The sequence below is a fragment of the Anolis sagrei genome, chromosome 2, assembly GCF_037176765.1.
Source record: "Anolis sagrei isolate rAnoSag1 chromosome 2, rAnoSag1.mat, whole genome shotgun sequence".
Lineage (NCBI taxonomy): Eukaryota > Metazoa > Chordata > Lepidosauria > Squamata > Dactyloidae > Anolis > Anolis sagrei.
Genome location: NC_090022.1, coordinates 20,144,219 through 20,162,253, shown reverse-complemented (window position 1 = coordinate 20,162,253; position 18,035 = coordinate 20,144,219). Strand labels below are relative to the sequence as shown.

Below are 18,035 nucleotides of genomic sequence, written 5' to 3'. Positions count from 1 at the left end.
GTCTTTCTAGTGGCCTCCCATCCAAGTACCAGCCAGGGCTGATTCTACTTGTCTTCAAAGATCATATGGGATCTAGGAGCCCCTGGTGGCGCAGTGGGTTAAATCCCTGTGCCGGCAGGACTGAAGACCAACAGGTCGCAGGTTCGAATCCAGGAAGAGGCAGATGAGCTCCCTCTATCAGCTCCAGCTCCTCATGCGGGGACATGAGAGAAGACTCCCACAAGGATGATAAAAACATCAAATCATCCAGGCGTCCCCTGGGCAACGTCCTTGCAGATGGCCAATTCTCTCACACCAGAAGCAACTTGCAGTTTCTCAAGTCTCTCCTGACATGACAAAAATAAAAATATAAGATCTGTTGCCACTTCTGGTTCTGGTCTTCCTTGGGGGTTTCCCACCCAAGTACCAGCCAGGACTGATCCTGCCTAGCTTCTAAGATCAGGCCAGCATTGCTGCATTGAGGCCCTTGAAGAACCCATGGATTTATAAAGATGGCTTCTTTTCACGTTCCCTCTGAAATACACCCTCGTCTTCATGGGTGGTCTTGCATCCAAGTACCGACCAGGGCTTTCTCTGCTTAGCTTTCAAAATTAGACAGATCCCATGGCTTTCCCAGGGTTTTCTTGAGAAATGAATGCTTAGAGTTGGTTATTTGAGTTCCTTCATCTGAAAAGGAACCTAAAGTGGTCTGGTGTCTTTAGGCTCAGTTCCTTCCAGCTTTGATCTGTTCTTTCCTGTTGGTCTCCCATCCAAACACCAACCAGGACTAACCCTGCTTAGCTTAATAGATGAGACTTGATTTGGTGCACCAGACATGGGAAAACTTCAGCCCTCCAGGTGTTTTGGGCTTCAACTCCCACAACTCTCCAAAGACCCCACTAATTAGACAAGGAGTACTCAGATGAGTCCTTTTGTGTGCCTTTTTCTAAAATACAGCCTACAACACTAGCTTTTCCTTGTTGGTCTCCCATCGAAGCACCAACCAGTGCCAACCCTGATTTCTGTATTTTCCAAGAATGGATGGAATTTGATGCATTGGGACATTTGGGTTTCATAGGGTTTCCTCAGGCAAGAGATACTCAAAGGGTGGCTATTTGAGTTCCTTCCTCTGAAAGGCAGCCCACAGCATCAGGGATCCCTTGTGGATCTCCCATCCAAGCATCAACTTGGGCTGTCCCTGCTTAGCTTCCAAGTCCAGCCAGGATCTGGTGCCTTTAGTCTCCTGGCTCCTTCCAGCAGTTGCTCTGGGGCTGCCCCTCCACCAGGCTCCGCCTCTGCTTCTTGGAAAGCAAACACCCAGCACTGAGAATCGAAACTTCTCTGCCCTGTTCCATTCCTGGTTCAGACAAAGGCAGCCATGGAAGGGGAGAGTCCAGCCAAAGCGCTCTGCGAGGAAGCCACTTGCCCCCTTTGCCTGGACTTCTTCAAAGACCCAGTGACCATAGATTGTGGACACAATTTCTGCAGAAGTTGCTTGGCCAAGTGCTGGGGGGAGCCTGGCCCAGAGGCATCCTGCCCCCAATGCAGAGAAAGCATCCCCCAGAGGACCTTCAGGCCCAACAGGCAGCTGGCCAACGTGGCAGAACTGGTGCAGAAACTCCAGGAAGGAGGAAGGAAGAAAGAAGGGAGGAGAGAGGCTTGCAAACTGCACCAGGAGCCCCTGAAGCTCTTCTGCAGGGAGGACGAGGCCCCTATCTGCATGGTCTGCGACAGATCCAAGGAGCATCGAGGCCACAACGTCATTCCCCTGGATGAAGCCTTCCAAGAGTATAAGGTTGGAAATCCCATCCACATATGGGGTGGGGGGCGGGCGGGCACCTAACTCCAGCCATGGATGAAGGTAAAGGTTTCCCTTGACATTAAGTCTAGTCATGTCCGACTCGGGGTGGTGGTGCTCATCTCTATTTCTAAGCAAAAGAGCCGGCATTGTCCATGGACACCTCCAAGGTCACGTGGGCAGTATGACAGCATGGAGCACCCTTACCTTCCTACAGAAGTGGTACCTATTGATCTACTCACATTTGCATGTTTTTCAAACTCCTAGGTTGGCAGAATCCCATCCCTAGATTCAAACCAACCTTTCGGTCAGCAAGTTCAGCAGCTCAGCAGTTTAACCTGCTGCGCCACCAGGGGGTCTATATATATAGTCTTGCTTATCCAACCTTTGCTCATCCAGCATTCTGTATTATGCAAAGGAGTCTGCTTCCTGCCTGGATGCACAGCTGTTTCAATACGTTGCAAAGTTTTGGTGCTAAATTTGTAAATACAGTAATTACTATATAACATTACTGTATATTGAACTGCTTTTTCTGTTGGTTTATAGAAAAACATGATGTTTGGGTGCTTAATTTGTAAAATCATAACGTAACTTGATGTTTAATTGGCTTTTCCTTAATCCCTCCTTATTATCCAACATTTTCGTTTATCCAACGTTCTGCCGGCCCCGTTTATGTTGGATAAGCGAGAGACTGCTGTATATATTTCAAGGTATGGAGAAAGGAAGCAGAAACTTTCCCTCCTGGGCCATATTGCTTGGGAATCTGAGTGGTTGTGTGCCAACTCTGAAGAACTCACTGGAAGATGGAAACCCACTTTGTGACCGTAGGCATGTCACATTCTCTTGACTTCAGAGGAGCCAACTCTCCTCTGAACAAATCTTGCAAAAAAATAAATAAATCCCATGTAATAATTCTTCAGGGTTGTCAGAAAGACTTGAAGGCACATGGCAATAACCATTGCAATATTAGAGTCAGTTTCGTGTAGTAGTGTGAGTGTTGGATAAGAATTAGAGTTGACCAGGGTTTGAATCCTTACTCACGAAATCCAGCGTTGTGTGAGTCATGTTGTCTCAGAGGAAAGTCATAGAAAACCCCATCTGAGAAAATCCTAAAATATATCCTCATACAGTTCTTGTGGGTTTTTTCGGGCTATATGGCCATGTTCTAGAGGCATTTCTCCTGACGTTTCGCCTGCATCTATGGCAAGCATCCTCAGAGGTGAGGTCCTCATATATCCTCATATATCCTCATATATCGTAGTTCACTTAAAGGGATCTAATGGTCAACAAAAAAAGTCAGTCTTGCATGCTCAAGATCAGTGTTTCTCAACCTGGGGATCAGGATCCCTGGGTGGGGAGTCATGAGAGAGGGGTCACTAAAGACCATCTGAAAATACGTATTTCTGATGGTCTTGGGAACCTCTTTGGCAGAGAAGGCTGAAGATCTGTCCGCCTGTCCTGGGCGTTCTGTGTGGGAAGTATGACCCAATTCCATTGTTGGGTGGAGTTCAGAATGCTGTTTCATTGTAAGTGAACTATAAATCCCAGCAACCTCCCAAATGACAAAATCCCCCCCCCCCCAACTTGATCACTGGTGTGTAGGGGATATTTGTGCCAAATTTGGTACAGTGAGTGAAAATACATCCTGCATATCAGATATTTACATTATGACTCATAACAGTAGCAAAATTACAGTTATGAGTAGCAACTGAAATGAAAATGGAGTCCCCGGTGGCTCAGTGGGTTAAACCCCTGCGCTGGCAGGACTGTAGACCGACAGGTCACAGGTTCGAATCCGGGGAGAGGCAGATGAGCTCCCTCCACCAGCTCTAGCTCCTCATGCAGGGTCATGAGAGAAGCCTCCCACAAGGATGATAAAAACATCAAATCATCCCGGCGTCCCCTGGGCAACGTCCTTGCAGATGGCCAATTCTCTCACACCAGAAGCGACTTACAGTTTCTCAAGTCGCTCCTGACATGACAAAAAAAAAAAAAAAGCAATTGAAATAATTTTTGGTTGGGGCTCATGAACTGTATTAAGGGATCTCAGCATTAGGAAGATTGGGAACCACTGATCTAGGATGAAATGGTCCCTGCATGAAAGCCTTCACCTGGGTGGCAGGAAAGTATGGTGTTTGGGGAGGACACTGGCAGGGGTTGGGCTACACGAGAATAAGCAGTGTCAGTCGCCAGTAGCTCATCGACTGGCATTGTGGTGAAGGTTAGAGATGAGTGTCCTCATTCCATTTCCCTCCCAAGTGTAAATTTCATGCTGCAATATGCTTCCTAAATACTAAGGACATGAACAACGCTGCGATTAATTGTGAGATTGTATCAGTTTATGGAGAGGACGTAATATCAAGACAGCATGTGGCAAAATGGGTACGAAATTTCAGTTGCGGATGGACAGAAATTCATGATGAAGACAGTAGTGGATGGCCATCCATTGTAACTGATGACACGGCTGAAAAAGGTGGCGGGAGACTTCTATAACACAGGCATCAAAAAACCCGTCCCACTATATAAAAAAACTATATAAAAAATTACTAGAATGGCACCTGGGACAAAAGGAAGAGAAAAATTACATGAGAAGATGGAGCGAAAACATACAAAGAAACATCAGGAAAGAAGAGTGGAAGGAAATTTGGAGAAAAAGATTAAAGTATACGTACGCAATAGAGCTTAGGGAAAATTGGGTGAAAATGTCGCAAAGATGGTACCTAACTCCGAAAAAATTAGGCAGAATATACGATAATACCAGCATGGCCTGCTGGAAATGCAGGAGTAAAGAAGGGTCCTTCTTTCATACATGGTGGACATGTGATAAGGCGAAGATTTTTTGGAGGAAAATACACAAGGAAATTCAAAGTATGCTGAAAATACAGCTACCACTAAAACCAGAGATCTTTCTACTTGGGATGTATGATAGAAAATTAGAGGAAAATAAGGATAAAATGTTATTCTTGGCTTTGACAGCAGCAAGAATGTGCTACGCCAAAGTGTGGAGACAAGAAAAAATCCCGGGGACAAATGATTGGGTAACTAAAATGCTGGATATTAGGAACCTAGACAAGTTAACCTTTCTACTGCTAAAGAACAAAGAAACGAAAAGGAAAGAAACGGACTGGAGTGAAGTTACAGAATATCTAAAAAAGAAGAAAGAAGAAATAGTAATCTAAGAAATATAAAAATAGACTGAAGTACGTCAAAAAGAGGGAAAGAAGAAAAACAACAACACAAACTACAAAAAGACTGATAAGATTTTCCGAAGATCAACTTTTAATTTCCTTGCTTTTTTTTTCTCATTTCCCTTTTCCCTTTTTCTCTCTTATATATTATTTTATTTTATTTTCTATGAAAATTTCAATAAAGAATATTTAAAAAAAAAAACCCGTCCCACGGATGACAAAATGTATTGAACTGAATGGTGATTATGTGGGAAAATAATGTAACGTCTATGTTACAATCCATGTACGTTTTATTAAAATATATTCATTTGTTGTATTTTTTAAAAATCCCGTAACCTTACTTTCCGGATATCCCTCGTATAGCGCGAACTTCGCACTTGGCAGGAAACAGAATGAGGACGCTCATCTCTAACCTTCACCGCAATGCCAGTCAATGAGCTACCAATGAGTTGCACTTCTCGTTCACTTCCGCTGGTTTCCCACAACATGACAGTGATACCAACCTCTCCCACAAAAATTCCCCATGAGAGCTCCGTGCCTTGTAATCTTACTTTCCTGATAACCCTCGTATCCAAAAACTACACACACACACACACACAGTCAGCTCTCCATATTTGCTATGTTGAGAGATGCAAGATCTCTCTAAAAATGTGGGAAACTGAATTAAAAACTGCTGGGTTTTTTTAAAACTAAAAACATCTCTTGAAGAATCTCTATGTCCTCTAGAGCTACCCTATTATCAGAAAATGAAACAACATTTGTATTGCACCTACAAATAATCAAAATCCACAAAAGTCAAACCCACAAATGTGATATGTTTATGCTTAGGGCCAACCTAGGTCCCATGCTCTTCATTCAAAAATGACTAATAATTCAGATGGACCACTCTGAACCCTTTGCACATTGATTAATTGGCTGTATGTTCTCCACTTAACTCCACTGACTGGGCTCATAAGAAAGCATACATTTTTTTTTCTATTTTATAGGAAAAAACCAAGCTCCTCCTGGAATCTCTAAGGAAGAAGAAGGAAGAGTTTAAGGACCAGCAATATGTTCAAGAACTAAGAAGGAAAGACTGTCAGGTAGACAGTTGCTTTTGGGGCTGATGTGGCGAGGCTGTGTTTATTAAGGGGCAGCCACTTAATCAACTCCTTCAATGAGGAATGCTTTTTCTTAGATTTAACATCCTTCAGGAGGTTCTGTTACAGCTTAAGTTTTTATCAAACATGCAAGCTGATTGTTCCATGTTTGAAGGTTTCAGGTGGAACCTTGTACAGATTGTGGTTGGTTTTCCTACTCTAGGTAGCACTCAAAAAGTATCGGAAATTCCGACTGGTCCAACGAGCAGCAGCCAGGATGTTAACTGGGGCCCCTTACAGAGAGAGGTCAACTCTCCTGTTCAAGGAGCTCCACTGGCTGCCCTTTATTTTCTGAGCCCAATTTAAGGTGCAGGTGCTTACCTACAAAGCCCCAAACGGTTTGGGACCATCCTACCTGCGTGACCGCATCTCCGTTTATGAACCCACACGCTCACTTTGTTCATCCGGAGAGGCCCTGCTCGTGATTCCGCCTGCGTTGCAGGCACGTTTGGTGGGGACGCAAGACAGGGCCTTTTCTGTGGTGGCCCCCCGACTCTGGAACACCCTCCCAAAAGATCTTAGACAGGCCCCTACATTGGCAGTCTTCAGAAAGAACTTGAAGACCTGGCTGTTCCGATGTGCCTTTCCAGAATAGGAAAACTCCAATAACAAGTCCCAGAAGCACTTTATTAAAATTAAGACTGCTACACACCGCACACTGCACTTACCCTATAACCCTTACATATCACCTGTCACATCAGCACTTTTAATCCTGTACCCTGTTTTTAATTTGCTCTAGGTGTTGTATTGTTATGTTGTGTTTGAGGCCTTGGCCTTTGTAAGCCGCATCGAGTCCTTCGGGAGATGCTAGCGGGGTACAAATAAAGATAATAATAATAATAATAATAATAATAATAATACCCTAGCTGTGTCCAGACTTTTCTGAGCAGTCCATTAAAATGGAAACTGCAGCTCCCAAAATTTCATAGTATTGAGCCATGGCACTTAAAATAGTGTTAAATTTTATTAGATGCACCCTTCTACTGCAGCCCTTCTTTTACTCTGGATATATTTTTCCTCAGACACAGTTAGACCTTGAGAAGATGAAGATCAAATCTCTCTTTGAGGGAATGCAGAGATTCCTTGAGGAGAAACAGCATTTCTGCTTAGCTCAGCTGGAAGACCTGGAGAAAGAGATGGAGAAAAGACAAGACAAGACCCTTGCCAAACTCGCTAAAGAGATTTCCCAACTCAGTTTGCTGATCACAGAGATGGAAGAGAAGTGTCTGCAGCCAGTCAGCAACTTCCTGCAGGTGAGGTTTGATCAGCAAACACAGATTCCTTCTAGGTCTCGAAATTAAATAAATCATTGGAAAATCTTTTCTCTTTAGCCAAGAAGGGAGTGAAAGGAATACCTTATATGCCCATGTATATATCGAAGACAGGTTTTGGGGCCACAATTACAGATCTTGACATGAACCATTGATAAGTCAAGGGTCATTCTGAACAGAGGGGAAAGCCCCACTGCCAACTTGAGGGGCCAACCACCATTGGCCACCACCATCATTTCCCAGTTCAGGTACAAAAAGGCTAGAATCAGCATATGGTGGCCCATTTTGCCCTTCTACTCAGAAAAGGAGATGGTCCTTTTTAAATATGAGTTAAGGTACATTGTTTGCAATGATCCATGAACAAGTGGAGTTGTCCGTGGATCAGTGCAAACCTTGTGGGTTGATGTTTTGACTAAATGTGTAGACTTATACATGGGTATAGGATATTTATTTTAATTAAAGCCAGCATAAATTTCCAGCTCCATTTATTCTTTGTGTACTTATCACTAAACTCCACAATGTGGAGAAAAGGTTTCAAACTTACTTTGATATTACATAAACCCTTGGAAACCCTTTTCTCTTTTGTTAAAAGAATACCTTATATGCTCCTGTATAAATTGAGGTCAGGTTTTGGTGCCAAAATTACGGATCTTGATATGAACCACGGATAAATCATCCACCCTTGGCCACAACCATCATTTCCCAGTTCAGTATTCAAAAAGACCAGAAGCATCACCATGGTGGAGAGAATAAAGAGAATTGGAGCTTCTTTTAGTGTCTCCAGGAATGGAGTAAATTGCCCCCTTTTCCCTTCTACTCAGAAAAGGAGATAGTCCTTTTAATATACGAGTTAAAGTACAGTATTCGCAATGACCCACAGACAAGTTGAGCCAAGCTTTTTGGGTTTATGTTTTAACTAAAGTGTCTAGACTTATACATAAGTAAATAGGATATTTATTTTAATCAAAGCCAAAGTAAATTCCTGGCTCCATTTATTCTTCATGCACTAATCGCTAAATTCCACAATGTGGAGAAAAGGTTTCAAATTTACTTTGCTATGATTCAAAAGAAATTTTAAGATAATATATAGGTGATATACTGTCCAACTAACAAGTAACCAGCCAAGGACTCATTTCCACTTGCTGCTTATTGTGAGGCCAGCCCAAAGCAGAAATGGTTCAGACTCAGAGGTGTCAAACTTATGGCCATTCAGATGTTTGGGCCTCCAACTCCCAGAAGCCCAACCAGCTTGTCCAATGGCCAGGAATTCAGGGAGTTGAAGTCCAAAACACTTGGAAGTTTGACGCCACAAGTTTGACACCACTGTTGCAAATGATATCAACCTGCAGCAGTGATGGGTTGGAGTCTACATGGTTCATTTGGGCCAAAATGTCACCTTATTGCCCTCACCAGATGGCCACAAAACTCTCTTGCTGACTACCATGAGCATCTTGTGCTAACACAACCAGGGAGAAAGAGAGGGATGGACACGAGGAAATTGATTGGTGGCAGCAGAAAAAATGGACTGTGGATTAATTTGCATCCAACTCAGTCTTGCTCTCAAAGTTGTTCCCAAAATGCAGGTTTGCTCCGAAGATCTCCAGGATTGACTTAACACGCCAACTGTGGGGTTTTGAGCCTATGTAGACAGATCCTCAGATGAGACCAAAACTGTGTTTATTCAGTCTGTGAATGACCTAATTATTCTCTTGTTCCCTTTTAGGACATAAAAAATTCCTTGATCAGGTATGGATATGACTGTTTGTCTAGTCACTTTTGATTTTACCTATTTCAGTGGGAGAAGTTCAGTCCCATTGGAGTGTATTTGGAAAGTTTCCTTCCGTACTTTTCATGCCTAATGAATGTCCCAACTTGATGCTGTCTAGTTGTTTTTAACTACATATCTTTTACCTGTGCACCATCTGCTAACTCACCCAAAACACAAACTAGCCTTTCCATTTCTTATGTAGGCTTTCCATGTTTAAATTATGCAAAACCACTGGCTATGTCGCTACCAACACTGATGGCACCCCAACAATGGAAGATCGAAGCCTAGCTCTTTGTCCTGGGCCCTTTTCAGTTTGTTGTCTTGTGTGGCCCTGGTACATATCCCATCACAGTCTGAATATAATATTACGTAGTTTTCTGGGAAAAGATAAGATTTTTTTATATTTTGATGACAGTTGCATTTGTCATTAGAAATCACATTCTTTATGTCTTATAAAGGTTACCTTATACAGAATCAAACGGCAATAATTCTACAATGTGGATGTGCCTTCAAGTGACAATTACACAGTGGGATGCAACCTTGAATCTGCACCAGAAAGCCCTTCCCCCCAGTCTTTTCTTATATGTTCATCCTGTTCGAACAAACAGAAGCCAAAAACCTGCTGTGAAATAGGAGAATACAGACGGCCAGTCAATTTTGCTTTTCCCATGCCAAGTATTTGAGATGTTGCTTTTTTTTGTGGAGCCCCCAGTGGCACTTGAGCTGCTGAACTTGCTGATCAAAACATCGCAGGTTTGAATTGGGGGGGGGGGGGGGGGGGGACATGATCTCCCGCTTTTATGCAAATGTGAGTAGAACAATAGGTACCGCTTCAGCAGGAAGGACAACTCCAGCTCTTTGGCTTAGAAATGGACATGAGCACCAACCCCCGAAGTCGGACACGACTGGACCTAATGTCAGGGAAAACTTTACCTTTTTTCTCAAAATGAGCAGAAATTGATAAAATCTGTCTCATTCCTTTCTTATCTTTTTGATGCCAGGGAAAAACTTGTTTATTTGCTCAGGAATACTTATATTTTTGCTGCTATGATGCATTTTAGCCATTTTTTTCTTGAGTATTTTAAGGTCTTCAGGTGATACCTACTTCCTTTATCTCTTAAGTTGCTTGCTGTTTCTCATTTCTTTTTTCTATTCTAGTTTTTCTACTTCCACTAGAGCTTTGGAGTTTATTTTCATTTTTCTTGTAAGTCACCATGAAAGCTAAGCAATAGATGGGCAACTAACATTTGAAATAAATAAATAAGATATTTATTCAAGAGGCCTCAAGCTGTGAAATGGCAGATTGGGGCATCATTCCAGAATTTACCCTTGTCTAACATCCAGTATTGCCAGAAGATTGATGGAAACTGACGTTCAGTTAATTTTCCTTAAACTTGACCATGTTCACTTCCAGATGTGAGAAGAATTTAGGAGGATATGTGCCAGATGTTTCTCCAGATTTGAATGAGAGACTCAAAATTACCTCTCAGAAGATCTCTGCTTTACAAAAAGCCTCAGAGTCCTACAAAGGTACAAAGAATGGTATAATTTATCCAAAAGCGTAACAAAGAAAGTTTTTAAGATTGAGTCAGGGCATGCTGTGTATTATGTTTTTTGACAGGTTTTTAAATTCTTTGAATGGTTTCAGTTGTATATTTTTAAGAAGCCTAGTGTTTAATTCTATTTTAACTTTTGTATGCTTTAGGATTTAATTTTTATGGTTTTTAGTGTTAACTGCTTTAAGTCTCTTGTGAGAGAGAAAAAGTGGGATAAAAATACTACTACTACTACTAATAATAATAATAATAATAATAATAATAATTCTCTGCAGCATAATTTTGATGTTCCATTCTGGATCTTGTGGAACTTGAGTAGGTTATCTATCTATCTATCTATCTATCTATCTATCTAGCCACATAATAAAAGTGAAAATGTGTGTCTATGTGTATGTGGCAGAGGTGTCCACTTACACAGACAGCTTCTGGGCTCCAAAAACAGGCTATACAATGTTCCTTCACTTATTGCTGGGGTTAGGTTCCAGGACCTCCCGCAACAAGTGAAAAACCGTGATGTAAGGATACTCTATTTATTTTAATATTTATACATTACTAGCAGCCCCCTGCCACGCGTTGCTGTGGCCCAGTCTGGTGATCTGGAAAATAAAGTAATGAGAAAGTTTCTAATATATGTAATTTCTTTATGCTTGTGGGTAAACAGTATTTCTTGCTGTTTCTTTGTCAGTGTTGATGTGGAGAGTGCCTGGCTTGCACACCCTGGAACATGCAACATATTATTCTCCTTCTTTAAGGGTCCCTTTCAAATCTATGATACTATATCTCTGTGTGTGAATCATATCTATCTATCTATCTATCTATCTATCTATCTATCTGTGGTCAGATGGCTCTTTGTCAGAAGGACTTTGATTACATTTTCCTGCCCTGATGAAGGGAGTTGGATTGGATTGTTTGGGGGTAATTGCCTTGAGAATCTGGGAGTTGTAGTTCACCTGCACCCAGAGAATACTGAACCCAGCTGATGGCGGATTTGGACCAAACTTGACATACAGACCCAACATGGCTAACTTTGAATAATGGCAGGGTTTGGGAAGGGTTGACCCACAATTTTGGGAATTGTAGTTCACCGACTTCCTTTTGCATTTTCTAATGGGTGCATTTATAACAAACAAAGGGAAAGATTGGCTTTTTTCTAATAAATAGTGTTAGACATTACCAAAGTAATATTACCAAACTTCAAAAAATGATGCCTTTTTAGTAACAATATAAATAGTAAACTGTCACTGTGAAATAGTAGAAACTGTGATGATGCATACACCTCAAATAAGGTCCATCTATACCACATGGGTATTTCTTTTATGAAAAAAATGTGGAGTATAAATATTCAATACTGCTATCTTTTCCTTTGCTAATTAAAAGGAAATGTTTTTAAATGATTTAGTTCACAATTTTGTTTCATTCTTTAACTGTTTTTATAATGTTTTAATTTTTTAATAATTCGATTATGAATAATTTGGTCTGAATTTATAAGAGGAATTTTGTGTCAGTTCTGAAAGTTTGTTTGTGTCCAGAAAATGACTGCAGTCATTGTTTCCTTTCTTCTCTTCTCTGTGTAATAGAAAGTCTGGAGGAAACTCTGATCAAGGCTGTTTGGGAGCAAACCATCAACACAGGTAATGCTCTAAGACAAGAAGAGAACTTGCCTGAATTAAGACATTGGAGAGGTTTGTCTGCTGATCCTGGAAGGTGAATTATGGAAATCATAATTTCACGATAATCCTGGTTATAATGCTGAGCTTAATACATAAAGATTTTATAATTAAATGACTTAATGTTATACCTGAGGTCTAAGGAAGGTTTCTGTTTCTTTTTTGCAGTAGAAACCTCAAGGTGCCTTACAAAAAGTAAAAAAAAAACCAAAGAAGGAGCAGACTGACGTAAAGTGTACAATTAGGAAGGAATATAGGAGACAGGTATCAGTCAGTCCTCCACATTTATGAGAGTGAAGGGTAATATATTTTAATAATAATATACTTTACTTATATTCCATTCTATCTCCCTGAGGGGATTCAGGCAGACTACAGAACAACCAGGGAGGGTACTAACAGAGGATCATGTTCGAGCTGTCCCTAGATTGCTTTTAGGAGTTTAAAAAAAGCATTGTATGTGTTTTCAAAATGTTTTTCTCATTGTATTAGTAAATTGGTCAAATTATCAAATTATAATTATCACCTTTCCCTCCTAACACATTTGCTCAGCAAAGCCCCAAACAGAGGTAAGTACGTGCAATAATAACAGTAATACAAATAATAGTTCCTTTCCCTTATTTGAAACTCAACTAAATTAGCCACAAGCATAGTTAAATTAGCAACAAAGATTAAACCAGTTTAAAATCTATATTTGTACAAATAGTAACAACAAATAAAAGTCCAGCGCATTATAAATGGTCCACCTCCCCTTCTATTAAATTTTCAAAGGGCTTCTAGAATAAAAAAGATTCTACTTGCATCAACTACCTAGATCAGTCACGGTCTGGTTTCAGGCCTGGTCATGGTACCGAGACAGCCTTGGTCGCCTTGGTGGATGACCTCCGCAAAGAGCTGGACAGGGGGAGTGTGACTCTGTTGGTTCTCTTGGACATCTCAGCGGCTTTCGATACCATCAATCATGGTATCCTTCTGGGTCGTCTCTCTGGGATGGGTCTCGGGGGCACGGTTTTGTCGTGGATCCGGTCCTTCCTGGAGGGACGAACCCAGATGGTGAAGCTGGGAAACGCCTGCTCGGACCCCTGGCCTTTGACCTGTGGGGTCCCGCAAGGCTCTATTCTGTCACCCATGCTTTTTAACATCTACATGAAACCGCTGGGAGAGGTCATCCAGAGTTTTGGAGTTGGGTGCCATCTCTACGCAGATGACACACAACTCTACTACTCTTGCCCACCTAATTCCAAGGAGGCCTCTCGGGTGCTGGACAAGTGCCCGGCCGCTGTTTCGATCTGGATGAGGAGGAACAAGCTGAAGATCAATCCCGACAAGACAGAGGTCCTCCTGGTCGATCGCAAACCGAATCGGGGTATAGGGTGGCTACCTGTGTTGGACGGGGTTACACTCCCCCTGAAGCCACAGGTTCGCAGCTTGGGAGTCCTCTTGGATTTATCGCTCACGCTTGAGGCTCAGGCGTCGGCAGTGTCCGGGAAGGCTTTTGCACAATTGAGACTCGTGCGCCAGCTGCGACCATACCTCGCGAAGACTGATCTGGCCAGGGTGGTCCATGCCTTGGTCACCTCTAGATTGGACTACTGCAATGCGCTCTACGTGGGGCTGCCCTTGAAAACGGCTCGGAAATTCCAACTGGTCCAACGGGCAGCAGCCAGGATGTTAACTGGCGCTCCTTACAGAGAGAGGTCAACCCTCCTGTTTAAGGAGCTTCACTGGCTGCCGTTTATCTTCCGAGTCCAATTTAAGGTGCAGGTGCTTACCTACAAAGCCCTGAACGGTTTGGGACCACCCTACCTGCGTGACCGCATCTCCGTCTACGAACCCACGCGTTCACTTCGGTCATCTGGAGAGGCCCTGCTGGTGATCCCGCCTGCGTCGCAAGCACGCTTGGTGGGGACTCGAGACAGGGCCTTTTCTGTGGTGGCCCCCGACTCTGGAACGTTCTCCCAAAAGATCTTAGGCAGGCCCCCACATTGGCAGTCTTCAGAAAGAACGTGAAGACCTGGCTGTTCCGATGTGCCTTCTCAGATTAAGAATCTCCAATACCAAGTCCCAGAAGCACTTTATTAAAATTAAGACTGCTACACACCACACACTGCACTTACCCTATAACCCTTACATATCATATAATACTTGCAGAAAGACAGTAAGGTCAATGCTTGTCTAGCCTCTCTAGGTGCATCTGTACTGTAGAATTAATGCACCTTGACAACACCGCCATGGTACAAGGCTATGGAATCATGGGAGTTGTCGTTTGATGAATTACCAGAATTTTTGCAGAAAATAACACATAAAACTACAACTCCCACAATTCCATATCATTTAGCCATGTTAGTTAAAGTGGTTTCAAACCTCAGTGAGTGTTGCCCAAACTCTGGTCTTCCATGTATTTTGGGCTTCAGCTCCCAGAATCAGTGATTATTGGCCAAAGCAGCTGAGGCTTCTGGGATTGAAGCTGAAAATATTTGTAGGACCAGATTTTGGGAAGTGTAGATGATCCATCTGAGAAAGGAGTTCTAAATTTGGAGCAGGCACAGAGGAATGATCTGGGAAAGTAGTGACAGTCTCTCTTGGACATGGCTAAAGAAAAGCCTTCAGTTCTTTGTCCAGTTTTTCAGATTAAAGAAGATAGTTACAATGATCTGGGAAGGGTGGAGGAGGTCTGGCCTACAGATGAGAGTTTGCGTGATGTGGAAGTGAAATGTGTAATTCGAAATTGCCTTTTCCTTCATCCATTACATGCCTAAGTAGAAGCAAGTAACAATGTACTTGAAGCAGACATAAAGTATGCAGAGCAGTTTGAAAATGGAATGTCAGTTCTATTACACTTTAGAATGAATGTAGTTTGGCACCAGAAATTACTAGACAGAACATATTAATCAAATCTGCAAAATTGAAATTCTCAAATGTGGAGGTTCAACTGTATTTGAACACTAGATGCATGGGAACAGTGCCATTCCTTAGGGATCATAAAAGTGCTGCATTTTTATATGGTCACAAATGGCCTTGGTTTAGGGGTGACTTGTAAAGAAATTAAATGTCAAATTGTTGAATGGCAAGGAGGGAATGGATCTTTTACCACAGAAGTATCTATTGGGAGGATGTTGTTGCACCCATTTCCTGCCTCTGGATTCCCCACAGCCTTCTCCTATAATGCTGGGCTAGAAAGGTCCATGGTTGGACCCTGTAGGGATTCATATACAGCCTTATCTTATACTGTCAGCCCTCTGCTTTCATGAGAGTTAGGAGTGCAAGACACTTGTGAAAAGGGGCAAATATGAATAAGAGCAAAGCTTACAAATTCTACTTCTTTCACATAGGGATCTATGGGTCCTCTACTGCAAATGTGGCTCTACTTCTGTTGGAAGTGGGCCATAGAATCACACTGGAGGATGTATAGATTCCTAAATAAATGTTCTTTTTAGGAATCTCTAGGTCCTTCAGCACAATTCTGTGTTACACTTCTGCTATAGGTAAGCCAAATAATAGCACAAGGTGACCTACGGATTCCAAGACTGATTATATTCAGCTAATCCATGAATCATCCACACTTATGAGAGGGAAACCAATGAATGTGGTAGGTGGACTAGGTTGTGGTGCAGCTGGTTGGGAGTCAGCTGCATTAAAATCACGACTGATCAAGAGGTCATGAGTTCGAAGGCAGCCTGGGTTGGAGTGAGCTTCTGGCCATTTGTCTAGCTTGCTGTCGGCCTTTACGGCCTGAAAGACAGCTGCGCTTATGTGGGGAGGCGCTAATTTAACTAATTTACGATGCCATAAAAAAACTCTCCAGCAGCTGCAAAAGATTGAGGAAATACTCCATTGGTGTCACAAGTGGATGGTGAAGCGACAGCTCCCCCGGTGGCTGGAATTCAAAAAGCATACCCTCATGAAGCTGGAAAGTTAAATAGCCTCTGTATCTCCGTCTATATATGTTGTGTGTGTATGGCATTGAATGTTTGCCATGTCTGTGTGCATTGTGATCCGCCCTGAGTCCCCTGTGGGGTCAGAAGGGCAGAATATGTTTTATTATTTTTATTTAAAAAAAGAGAAGGGCGTAATGTAAATACTGTAAATAAATAAAATGAATATTTATCATTCCCTTTTCCTTTGTAGTGAATGTGACTCTGGACCCAGAGACAGCATGTTCCAGGCTTATTCTGTCTCAGGACCTGAAGAATGTGAGAATGTTAAGATATGTGGATATGTTTTGTCAGGAGGCCTTTGTGTTGGGCCGTGAGAGATTCACTTCCGGAAGACATTGTTGGCAAATAGAAGTTTCCTCAAAGCAATGGGCTGTTGGGATCGCAAGAGATTCTGTCAGAAAGAAGGAAAATATTAACCCAGACACAGACAACTCAATCTGGGCTGTAGGGGTAAAATCATATAACTATGATTATGAAGTTTGCATTTTCCCTAAAGTAGGCTCTTTTGATTTAATAAGGAATATCCGTAAGTTACGTGTGGTCCTGAATTATGAAGCGGGTCAGGTGGATTTTTTTGATGACAGTGTTAATGATTTAATCTATGCTTTTACTTCAATATCATTCTCTGGTGAGGAAATCCGACCCTTTTTCTCCATACCCGAGGAGGGAACCTTGAAGTGCTAATTGTTGGGGTGAACCAGCCTTCATCCACAGTCCCATCAAAGGGCTCTCCAAGGCTTTCTCTGGAGCACCCTGGGGCCCAAACCAAAAGCAAGGGAAGAGCTTCCATTTCTTGATCTTGAGGACTAGAATCTTTTGTCTGAAAAAAAAATGCAAAGAAGAGGTTAAGATACCCTTTTGGTTACAGGTTCTTTTCTTCTGTTTCTTTAAATTTTTGTCTCATTATGTTTTTAAAGACACAGGGCCCTCCACTAGGTTTGGAAAGAAAGGAACCAAAAGAGGAATAAATATAACTGCTCTTTTGCAATAAAGAGAATGATGTGTGTATACTTATACTTGTAACAGTTGCAATGTTTTAATATAATTGCAAACAAGATATTAACGTTTGGTTTTGCAAGTTGAATAGTATTGTTAAAATGCTCCTGAAAACTAATTCAATATACTGTATAATTACTAATAAAAGTTCATAAACATGTCACACCACTCTGCACAGACTGCTGTTTCATATTTTAAATCTCAAAGGCCTATCTGCACAAAAATATCTTCACCTGCCATCAGAAGGACAAAAGGAAAGCAGACAGGAAGATAGAGAGCTCTTCATAGAATCATAGAGTTGGAAGAGACCTCATGGGCCATGCAGTCCAACCGCCTGCCAAGAAGCAGGAAAATGGCGTTCAAAGCACTCCCTGACAGATGGCCATCCAGCCTCTGTTTCAAAGCTTCCAAAGAAGGAGCATCCACCACACTCCGGGGCAGAGAGTTCCACTGTTGAACAGTTCTCACAGTCAGGAAGTTCTTCCTAATGTTCAGATGGAATCTCCTTTCTTCCACACAGCCCTATATCCAAGAGTATCAAGGCAGAAAACCCCACAGTATCTGAGTGTGGACTCAGATAATCCAGTTCAAGGCAGACATTGTGGGATTTTCTGCCTTGATATTCTGGGATATAGGGCTGTGTGGAAGAGCCCAGAGAAAATCATCATCATCATCACTTTATTTCTTAATTAGTCGCTCTCCACCAAGGTGCTCCGAGCGACTTACAATTTAAAATAA

The 18,035-nt window shown here is 42.1% G+C and overlaps 1 protein-coding gene across 2 annotated transcripts; it reads left to right on the top strand.

Annotated features, from left to right (window-relative positions):
* Positions 1–1,288: 1,288 nt before the first annotated feature.
* LOC132765215 (zinc finger protein RFP-like) lies at positions 1,289–17,470 on the top strand. Of its 2 annotated transcripts, XM_060759444.2 has the most exons (8): positions 1,289–1,774; positions 5,952–6,047; positions 7,127–7,357; positions 9,099–9,121; positions 10,558–10,673; positions 12,277–12,330; positions 12,906–12,932; positions 16,492–17,470. In XM_060759444.2, exons 1-8 carry the CDS (start codon positions 1,358–1,360, stop codon positions 16,983–16,985), a joined length of 1,458 nt encoding a protein of 485 aa, XP_060615427.2. In that variant the 5' UTR covers positions 1,289–1,357; the 3' UTR covers positions 16,986–17,470. The 2 variants fall into 2 exon arrangements, with proteins under 2 accessions (XP_060615427.2, XP_060615428.2); XM_060759445.2 differs by lacking the exon at positions 12,906–12,932.
* The last annotated feature ends 565 nt before the right edge of the window (positions 17,471–18,035 follow it).

Coding starts and splice junctions, on each gene's coding strand:
- LOC132765215 (XM_060759444.2), top strand. CDS start 1,358: ATGGAAGGGGAGAGTCCAGCCAAAGCGCTCTGCGAGGAAGCCACTTGC. Junction 7,358..9,098: donor CAGTCAGCAACTTCCTGCAG/GTGAGGTTTGAT, acceptor GTTCCCTTTTAG/GACATAAAAAATTCCTTGAT. Junction 12,331..12,905: donor GGAGCAAACCATCAACACAG/GTAATGCTCTAA, acceptor CCCTCCTAACAC/ATTTGCTCAGCAAAGCCCCA.